Source organism: Paroedura picta, chromosome 5, assembly GCF_049243985.1.
Source record: "Paroedura picta isolate Pp20150507F chromosome 5, Ppicta_v3.0, whole genome shotgun sequence".
In the NCBI taxonomy this organism is placed as follows: Eukaryota; Metazoa; Chordata; class Lepidosauria; order Squamata; family Gekkonidae; genus Paroedura; species Paroedura picta.
Window position 1 is genome coordinate 87,787,785 of NC_135373.1, and position 11,023 is coordinate 87,798,807.

The 11,023-nt window shown below is 39.5% G+C and overlaps 1 protein-coding gene across 8 annotated transcripts in view; it reads left to right on the plus strand.

The window, feature by feature from the left end:
* ACSS3 (acyl-CoA synthetase short chain family member 3) overlaps positions 1–10,581 on the plus strand; it is a 69,199-nt gene extending 58,618 nt beyond the window's left edge. For 7 of the 8 annotated variants that reach the window (XM_077338937.1, XM_077338935.1, XM_077338940.1 and 4 more), the window contains 5 exons: positions 1,495–1,576; positions 4,242–4,364; positions 8,314–8,413; positions 8,574–8,749; positions 9,918–10,581. In XM_077338937.1, coding sequence (XP_077195052.1) covers positions 1,495–1,576; positions 4,242–4,364; positions 8,314–8,413; positions 8,574–8,749; positions 9,918–9,989 — 553 coding nt within the window. In that variant the 3' untranslated portion in view covers positions 9,990–10,581. Of the gene's footprint in view, positions 1–401; positions 586–1,494; positions 1,577–4,241; positions 4,365–8,313; positions 8,414–8,573; positions 8,750–9,917 lie in introns of those variants that run through there. The other variant, XR_013231229.1, reaches the window with a different exon arrangement.
* The last annotated feature ends 442 nt before the right edge of the window (positions 10,582–11,023 follow it).

Genomic DNA, 11,023 nt, shown 5'->3' on the forward strand with positions numbered 1-11,023 from the left:
ATTACATGGATGGATGATGATCTGGCCAAAAATGTATTAATGGTTCCTCTATATATAATGACATCCCCTCCCTCCCTTCAAATCCTTCCTAATATGGAGTCTAACTCTGGGAGATTGGAGTGCAATATACCATTTGTTGATGCTGATACTGCTGTGTTTTGATATGGTTTGTTTTATATTAATTAAGCGATTAATTTTAATATTTGATTTTTTATTTTAATTGGTTGGTCTAAATTGAATTGTTTTATATTTAAATACTATATACTGCCTTGAGCTGGCTTGATGGGAGGGTGGGCATTAAGATTTTAGTCACTCAATTCTTGTCAGTGGAGTACTGCATCGGTACTCCTAGTAGCCACCAGCTGTTCTTTATACATTAACCTGTGCTTCTGCTTTCCCAGCTCTGCAACAGGTAGAAAGCTGCAGAACTGCCTAGCAAAAGAGCCAAGCACAGCAACACAGGAACCTCTTCAGTCCATCTTATGTGCTCCATCTTACTGCCCATTGTATACATGGCTGCCTCGGTTGCTGATAGTGCTTGTTGTTTGCTTTGTCCTTACAGGAATGCACCATTCCACTCCCCATGTAAGAAGCAGCACCAATTCTCTTAGAAGGGGCATTAGTATGGGCCTGCTGGTAGACCCCCTATAACAGGTGGCTCCTGGGTAATTGAATAAACTTGTCCATGAGTGTCTACACAAAGCTATCAAAAAAGAAAAAACCTTTTGGCCATATTGCCAACAAGTCAATCTCATAATAACTATAGTCCGTCCTTCCCATAGGGCCCAGAGCAGTAACTACATTTAAATAAAACAATATTATACTTTATAATGAATCCCTTAAAATAGTTCTAATAATTTCTGTTCTTATAGTGGGAGGGTTGATATAAATCAAATAATTCAGGCTAGGATATAATTTGACTGCTGTTTTGAAAAGGGAGGCCAAGTTTCAGCACTCTTCTTAGGCCTCAACCCTAGGCTTGGTGGAAAAGCTCAGTCTTATGGGCCCGGTGGAACTGTCCAAGGTTCTGAAGGGCCCTGATCTAGTTAGGGAGAGTGTTCTACCTAGTCAGGGCTAAAAAGGCCCTGGCTCTGTTTGAGGCCAATTTAATATTTTGGGTGCCAGGAATCTTGAGTAAGTTTTGTTCTCTAGATCTTAAATTCTTTTGGGGAATATATGGGAAGAGACGATCCTGCAGATACAAGGGTCCCACACTGTTTAGAGCCTTTACATGCATATTTTTTAAACTTTGCAGACTTTAACATCACTGACTTATAATGTTGAATTTTTCTTTTTAACATTTAACACATCTAGGATATGAACCAACTTGTTTACAGTTGCCCTTTAATAGTGAAACATTTATGTTTGCACCTAAATAAACTTTCCATGCTAACCTGAATGTTTACCATGTACTACTTAGATTTTTTTTTCTATTATGATTCTGTTATCCTTGTTTATTTTGTTCCAATCATTGCCTTTCTTGTTTGATACCAGGCTGCCTTTGGCTCCTGGAGCCTTTTTGGGTCTTTGGAGAAATGAAGCCCTATACAAGGAGCTATATTTCCAAAAATTTCCAGTAAGTACAATTGTAATACATTCTCGATGGATTTGTTACAAGAAGTAACACCGGATTTTTTGATTACATTGATATTTTTTCAGGCTGAATATTGATCTCTGTGATTGCCTCACCTTTTTCTTTAGTATAAACATAGCCTGTTCAGTTTCCTAGCCCTAAATCTTTCCTGGATGTGTGCAGATTTTATAGTTTTTACTCCTTAAATGTTCTAATTAAATATTTGTTTTGCATCATAGATCACTATGAGCCTACTTTGAAACAGAATACTACATGTATTTCTTAGTGCTTTTTAAAAAAAAGTTCTGTTCATTCCACTGTACATTAATAACTTTGGCCTAAGTGCATCACTACCCCAAATCTACCTCTCTTATTCCAGTCTTCCCAATAAGCCCTCAGTAGACAGAATCTTAATGAACTGTGTAATAATATAAATGCCGGACCACTGAGAGGGGGGAACTGGGGGTACAAAATTCCTTTTCGACAAGTCAGCTTGATGGTCCAGTGAAACAAGAATCACCAACTTATTTCAGAGTTTTTGTTTTGTTTTTATACAGTTCTGCACTACAGCCATTAGATGAGCAGGCAAGGGAGAGCAAACAGGAAGGCACTTTGACATCCTGATGCTGTTTTCCTTGTTTTTTTACGAACTATTTTTATTTAATAATAATATTAAATAAATAATATTTAATAATATTTGCAGCTCTCCATGGCTTCAAACATTTAAAGCTAAAGTACTGAGGAACTCATTTTCCCATCATGAGTTGTTCCTAAGCTCATCAACAAGCCTGGTATGCCTTCATTTCTCTTTCCCCCTGCAATCTGTTTGCTCCCTCCACCATCCATTTTTAGTCTTTCTTTTCTCCCCTACCCTGGCTGAAGAGTAAAAGCATACATAATAGACAGATTCATTGAAATGGCCCTTGAGCGGCTTTTAAAATGTTTATTTATTTATAGTTTGATATATACTACTCCCTCTCAGACTTGCCATCTTGGGGTGGTGAACAGATATGATGACCAAATAAAACTCTATGTTCAAAGGCAGTATTATTCTTCAATGCCAGTGGGAGATGTTACCTTTGTTCCCTAATGATGGGATTCCCAGAAGCATGTGGTTGGCTAGCTAGTGTGGGAAATGGGACATCAGAGAAACCTGTGGTGTGATCCAACAAGCTTCTTACTTTATTCTTATGGAAGGCAAAGGGCATGTAGTAATCCTATCATTTTTACAGAGGGCTTTAAAAATATTATTCAGTGAATCCACTGCTTTCTCTGCATCTTTAAGTATGCCACTGAATTATTAAAGTGTAGGGGAAGAAAGGGGAATACAGTTTTGTTTTTTTTAAGTTTACAGAAAAGTTTTCTGTGTATGCCCAGAGGTATTTTTCTTTCACAACTTAGGCCATACTGAAAACTCTTATGCTAAGTGCTAGTGAGCTCTTTGTGCAAATTGTATAACTAGAAAAGATAAATTCTAGAGGGTTAGCCATCAGGAGAGGAGGGAACGGAATGGAATAGGAAGAGAGAGCTGGGATTAGTTGGATTTTAGCATATGGGAAATAAAAACACTTTATAAAGTTAGATTCAAGTGGGTAGCCATGTTGGTCTGAAGCATAGAATATAATTCAAGTCCAGTGGTACCTTTAAGACCAACGAACTTTCATTCTGGGTGTAAGCTTTTGTGTGCATACATACTTCATCAGATGTACTGGAATAGTTTTCCTCAAGTCTTACAACATCATCTGGAGACTTGGCTCATCTGTCTTCTCTTGAAGAAACTGACTTCTCACATCTCCCCCCTTCCCCCTTCCCCCCTTCTACATCTGCTATTGTTGGTTTCAGGTTAGTAGCAGTATCTTTTGGCAGTTTAGTACTGATTAAGAAAGAGAGCTGAGGGCCCTGATGCCGCTGTCAAAGTTCCACAGGGCCTGTAAAACAGAGATCTTCTACCAGGTCTTTGGTTGAGGTTGGGTTTGTTAAGATCAACGAGGCCTCACAGGCTATACTATTCCATCTGACTAAATCATTTGTGGGTGGTTGTGGGAAGGCTGGAGGTTTTTTTCTTTTCTATCTTGTGATTGTGGCTTTCAAAGTTTTTGGGGGGTTTAACAGGTTTTTAATGAGGTACTATTATGTAATCCACCTTGAGTCCAAAGAGGAAGGCAGACTATAAAATGAACAAACAAACGGACAAATAAAATGTTTCACTCAGTACAATGGGGCTTATTCCCAGGTAATGATTATTCCCAGTTAACAATTATGCTGCTGTTCACAGTAACAAAAGCCAAGTGATTTGTTATGATATTTGTATTAAATTAGGGTCACAGCAGGAGGGGCAGGCAGAATTTTTGTTCAGGGGCCCATGTGGGCTTTCAACAGCCCTGTATAAATGGATATTAAATGATGCAAAGAATACATGTAGTAAGCAGCTTCACATGTTATAGTTGCATTATGGAATAGCACCTCTGGCTTTGTTGATAATGTTTGCAGCAGCATCAAGATAGAAGGTTATAATGGTCTAGACCAAGCTTTAGGATTTTTTTTGGATAAGGGTATGATCACAGCACAAGTGTCCTTGTTTGATAACGATATTGGTGTCATCTAAAATAAAAGAACAAAATACATATTGATAATGCATTTAAGATGTTTTTCCTTCCTTTATTTTAAGGGATATTATGATACTATGGATGCAGGTTACATGGATGAAGATGGCTATTTGTATGTCATGTCACGAGTGGATGATGTGATCAATGTTGCTGGTCACAGAATTTCAGCAGGTGCACTTGAGGAGGTAAATATAAATTGCTTACAAAAGTAGTAATGAGGGAAAGCCTGTCTGAGAAGGAAATCTTGGGGGATACTTAGGGGCTTTCCGCACTCCTTCAAAATCGCACAATGGTTGCCAGTTGAAATCACTACAGTTTTGCCATTATGCACAACGCCGTTGACAATCTGCCACACACCTGAAACCGATCCGCAAAAAACGCTTCCTTGTAGCGCTTTCAGGGAAATCCCCAAAAGTGGATTCACCCTCTGGAAAGCGCTACACTCCTGCAACCAATCTGCAACACTAGCAGGAAAGTTCTGTGCGTTACCATTGTTGTGGTTTCTACAAAGTCCCTCCCCCTGGCTCTCGCCTCTGATCTTCCGGCGAAGCGATCGCCATTTTTTTTTCTCCGAGCAAGTGGAGATCAAATCACCGGCAAGCCTTCGTTTACCCAGTGAGGCTTCCCCGGCTGCAGTCCCTCCCCAAAGCTCTTTACAGTCTCTTTACAGTCACTAAGCACAAACAACAGAGAAGCCCGTTTGCTGATGTATTTCCCCTTTATTTTTTACACTGTTTTCGGCCGAAAATCGGGCCTGTGAGGGGGGGGGGGATTTTTTTTTTTAACTTGGGGGGAGCGTGGCAACGATGAAACGACAGCTCAAACACAGCTGCCAGCTGGATGGGTCTCTCAGTTGCAACGAATCAACACATATTCGTTGCAATGGGTGTTTTTTTTTTAAAAAAACAAACCTTTCTTAAAGGGAAAGGGGCTATTTGGGAGCATGCTAACGGCTGCCCATTGGCTGCTTGACGGCCAGGGGCGGGACGAGCTCGGCAATAGCGCTTCCTTTCTAGCGATTTTTGCTGAGACCGGAAGCTTGTGGGAAACGATGGAAACGCAACTGGATTCCACTACAAAGTCAGGTATGCATAATGACGAATTCCACTATTTTAAATGGCGATTTTTCGTTCAGCAAACAATTTGCTACAAGGATCCCAGTGCGGAAGCCCCTTAGAATTTTTTTTTAAAGGGATGGTGTCAAGAAGATGCTTTGTAATCTACTGTCTCCTTTGACATAAATAGCTATTTTTGGCATTCAGTAATGCCTATAAACAGTTTTAATTTCAGAGGTTATTCGGTGAAAGGTAAAATGGCTTGACAAATCTAGCTGAAGTCTTATGTTGTGTGTTACTATCTTCCTCTTAGATTATTATATTGTTTTTATGTTTGCAACTTGTTAGCTGCCTTAAGTTTAAGGAGGATATAAGAGAGCAGAATAAGCAATCTGCTCTAGAAAAAGAAAAGATAAAATGTTAAGACATTAAGGGAATTGACTTAAAGGAGATAGAAAGATAAAATAATCCAGGGGAATCTGAAGGAAAAGCAGTGTGATCGAGTTAGTTAGCAAAAAAACAAAAACAAAACAAAAAACAAGAATACCGATCAGAAGAAATTTCTGGATGAAATTGCTTTATAAAAAAATTATAAAGAAAGAAAATTAAGATTAAACAACAAAGGAACAGCAATAAAAACTAGGACACAGAAAAAGTGAAAGGCATTGGAAAAAATAGCAGGTTAACAATAGAGGAGGTAGGTAAAAAGAGTAAACATGGTGAACAAAATAATCAAAATTTACAGCCACTTTGCAGAGTGAACCCATGAGTGCTGGAGGCATGACTAAGGACTAAGCAAAGAAAAGAGCAGTAAGAAGGGGAAATAAGAGCATGAAAATTAAGATCAGATGATAAAATTATTTGCAGTAAAGACACAGGTGCATCAAGAGTGAGTAATGAAAGAACAGCATAAACAAGAGAAATCATAGAAAAATGGCAGACTGAAATTGGAACAGTAAAGTAACAAAATCAAAAGAATGAATGAAATGAAATGGTAGATGGAAGACAGAAAGCAATAGAAAAACCAATAGAAAAGGATAATTAAAAATATGATCAGCTTCATCAAAGGCAGCGATTAAAAAGGCAAATAAATGAAGGAGAGCAAACCGCTGAAGTGCTTCATGCTCACGGGTTTTATCAATATGTAAATGCAGATAACCAACATTGCTAGAGGAAGCCAAAAGAGACAAGTACTAAACCTCAGAATCAACATTGCCTTTGTCTTTGCATGCTGGAACATTCAGAGTCATCCACTATTCCTTTACAATCTCAAAAATGGCCTCATGTTGAAGGCAATATTTTTTGCCTTGCAGGGGGATATTGACCGCCTAATGAGGACACTGACAACCATAATTTGGCGTAAAATATTTGGCCACAGCCTTTATTCAACATTGAGCATGGCAAGCATGGGAAGAGAAATTTGCCCTCTTGTGGCGAGCCAGCCACAAGACATCCCATCACAGCCTGCCCCTAAATGGGTTGCATTGGCTATCCAGCCCAAAATCTTGGACATTATGCAGGCTGAAAAAGGGGGGAGGCAACAGCCTCTGTTGAGTTCTCCTGCTTCCCAGAAATACAAGCCTTCAATCAGGCTCTGCATCCACACAGCCCCTTAAGCCCCCCCCCCCCAAATCTAGGGGAGGACAGCGCCCAACCTTGGCCGCCCCAAAATTGATCCTTACCATGCTACACTTCCAATGGCTGTGACAATTAAACAATAATACAATCCAACATCTAACAATTAGACCAACAATTCATAAGCAGGGAGGAAGGGTTGGTTTCGTGTCTTCGGGTGCACTTATGGGGAAAAAGAGGCTGAGCAATGTCAGGCCATCCATCTAACTGACACCTAGCTCACCCATACCCCGTTGCCATGCCAACACACATCCTGCCCAGAGAATGCCAGTGCTGGGAGTTCTCTCCCACCAGCCAGGTCCCTGTCAGTGTTCCTCTCCCACAGCGGCAATGGCCCCCTTTAGATGAGTCTTGGGGGCTTTTTGGTTTAATAGAAACCCAATTTTTATTTATAAGTGTAGCTGATAAGTTGCCAAACCACTGAAATTTAAATAAATGGCCTTTTAAAAAAAGTGTTAGGAAACTTGTTCAACTCTTCTCTTTTTGTGGAAAGGTAAAAAAGCCCCTCACATTTATTTTTCTACCATAATTGCCTTTTTCATGTTGACAAACAGGTCTGATGCTGTGAAATCTTGAGGCTTTATGACTTCTGCATCTGACTTTTAGAAAAGAAAATGTTAGCTACATTGTTTTATGTATTGTTTGTATCCTGTTGCAGAAAGCAATATACTGTCCTTTATGCTACTCGATTTCCATTGTTTGTGGGTAGTGATTGATGACTTTGATGAATACATCATAATAGTGCTGATGTCATATTCAAACAATGTACCCAGTGTATCTGTGACAGTTTTAACTGATTTATAGTTAAGATTATTCCAAATGCAGACCAACAAAACACTGACATTTAACCTAGGTTAACTAGTATTATTAGCATGAAAATATGTCTCTACATATGACATTGTGGTTTATGCTTATTGTTGGTTGGACAGCTAACATGCAGTTTTACAGTTTTCAGTATTTCAGTCCCAAAGGGCTTATTAATTAAGCCAACCATTTTCATAGTTCTTTAGTATTTTGCTGTTGTATACCGGATTATATAGGTTTTCCATCCATCTAAATTTTGAAAATGGTTCCAGTGAGAAGAATATATATGTAAAACTGCACGGAGAATGCACATACCAAGAAAGCAGCATTGTATACATTTGCAGGTGAGCTCTAAGCAAACTAATAGCATATGCTCAATGTAAACCACCAGTGGCTGAAATGACGGTGGTTGCCAAAGAGTCCATAATGAACACTTCAACCAATCCATGGTATAATGTTCCCAAGATAGAATCTTTGAAAGAGTTACTTTGACCATATGTTTCTACTGTATGCCTGAATGCTCAATGTGACATTCATAGAAGACAGATAATGGCTTCTGGATTTAGTAATACTCTGCATCTAAATTACCAGTCCACGTTCAAGTTGGTTTACTGAAGTTTGTTTTCTTTCTGTATACCAGGCGGTTCTCTCTCATAAGGCTGTGGCAGATTGTGCAGTTGTTGGTCATGAGGATTCCTTGAAGGGCCATGTGCCATTAGCATTATGTGTTCTAAGAAATGGTAAGAAATTCTGTTTCCTTAGGCTGATTTGAACCCTGGGTCCATGGGGATGTGATTTATTTTCACACATATCCTACCTCATATCATATATGTATCTTAGAACAGGTAACAACATTGTAACAATGAAATAAAATGATAATTACACTCACTTTTTTATCAGATGTGAATACGGAAGAGGAAAGACTTAAGGAAGAAATTGTTCAGAGAGTTAGAGAAAATATTGGTCCAGTAGCAGCATTCCGGAAAGTGGTATTTGTGAAACTGATCCCAAAGACACGTTCAGGCAAGATACCACGGTCAGCTCTTTCTTCCCTTGTGAACCGCAAACCATACCAGGTGAACAGCAGCTCTTCTTTTACTATGGTGATATGTATGATACAAACCGAATGTATATGCAAACCGAAAGGCTTAATATATACATGTACTATTTGACTTTTCTAATCTTATGTCCTACTCATAAACTTACAGAAAACTTCTGTAGAATGTGGAATGGCATTGACATGGCCTTACTCTGTGGAGCAGGCCAATCCTATTCTACTGTGCCTTCCATCTACAATCTGTATATTTAATGCAATGTGTGGCACCCATGGGTGGGTATCTAAATCCTTGTATTGGGGCCACAATGACACTAAATAGGTCTTCCTTGAAAATTGTGGGACTACAGAAAAATCTGAAGTAATAAATATATAAGGGTTTAAATCCACCCCTCCCCAAATATAGTTATGTTGTCTGTGTATGTGCAGACAACGCACATACCTTGGCAGAGATGATGTTGGCAGATGCCAGGAACCACACTAGCTGAAGGGGGAGAAGAAAATAGAGGAAAGAGAAAGGGGCAGATTAAGAAGGGATGGGGGAAAGGGCATTGTCGGAGAAGGGCAGGGGGGTAGGAGAGTGGGAAGAGAGGCATACAAGGAGTGAGGAGAGTATGAGGGTAAGAGGATTGCAAGAGAAGGGGTTGGGGGAGAAAGAGGGGTAGCACTGAGGGGAGAGAAGGGATGAAGGGAGAAGGGGGTGAGGAGTATTGATAAGGGGTGAAGGGAAAACAATGAGGGGGACTGGTAGAGAAGGGGGAGAGGGAAGGAAGCAAAGGGCAGGAAGTGCCCTTTCCCCAGAAGGCTGCCATTTGTAGCACTGTAATAACTGAAGTCCCAAGGGCCTTTAGAGTGCTAATACTGAGCCTTCTGGGAGGGCGGTAGAGAAATATGAATAAATAAATAAAATATCCTCACTCTACCTCTCCTATATTCTGTCTTTGTCACATTATCTCTCCACCCATTTCTGTGCTAAGGAACTGTTTAGCAACATCTAATAGCGGATGTTTCCAAAAAGGTGTCAGGCCGCATCTATTAATCTTTCTCTTAACCAAGTACCATAACACAGTAGATACGAAGTTCCTACCTTCTGTGGGCAAGTAGTAAAGTTGTAAATGATTTTAACAAAAACTAGGCAAAAAAATCTAATGGAAATATAGCATTTTGATTCATTGGTCTTATTGCTTCAGATAAGTCCAACCATTGAGGACCCTGCTGCATTTCAACATGTGGAAGATGCACTGAAGATCAAGCTAAAGTGACTTTTTAATTCAATTAAGATATATGTAATACCTGGAGTACATTTCATTTAGTTATGCTGGGAACAAAATATAAACATTTTGGACTTATATTTTTCTGTGTAAGTGTTGCTCAGTCCTGCACTACAGTGGGCAATCAAGTAAACAATAAAATACTAGCTTGGTGATGTAATTTTTATGGATGAATGTTCAGATTTGCCAATAAAGTTACATCAGGGAATTCATATAGCTATTAAAATAACAATGTGAATTGTGAAGTGTTTGAAATGCACTTGTCGCTACTAATCTATAACGATTTGAAACCAAAGATAATGAAAGATTATGATGTGTTCGCCAGGATGAAAATGAGTGTTCTGTGCAAAGTAAAGCCTTAACTCTGTGCTATGACATGAAGTAGAAGGAAAACCAAAAATGGATGCCACTATCTTATAACTATATCAGAATTAAGGTTTAAAAAATTAAAACCATTAGTAGAAAATGCTATAGAAACTAAAGAAAACAAACACTCTGTATAAACTGTCTTCAATAACCCTTACAATATTTTGTTTTCCCTTTACTTTGTTTCTTATATTGATAAAAATTAACTTGTCAAGGATCAGTTGATGTGTGTCCCCCTTCCTAAGACTCTGAATTTGTCATTGTTGAGTAGCATCCACTGCTGATTACTATCTCTCATATGATGGCCAGGCCAGATGAGGCCCTCTCATAGCCCACCCCAGCCTTGTGTTTCCAATAGCAACAGACTTCATTGTTAGACGGACACAGCACTAAGTGCCCCTGCATTGAACTGCCACTGATACCCACATTGGTCTAGACAAGGGGAAGCCAGACCATCAACACAAAGCATTCTGAGCACCGGGAGCCATGCTTGGACCAACTGACCTTGCTCCTGAACTATGCCTTTCAACACAGAGACACACACATAGAATCATAGAATTGGAAGGTACCTCGTGGGTCATCTAGTCCAACCCCCTGCACTATGCAGGACACTCACATCCCAATCGCTCATCTATTGTAACCTGCCACCCCTTTGCCTT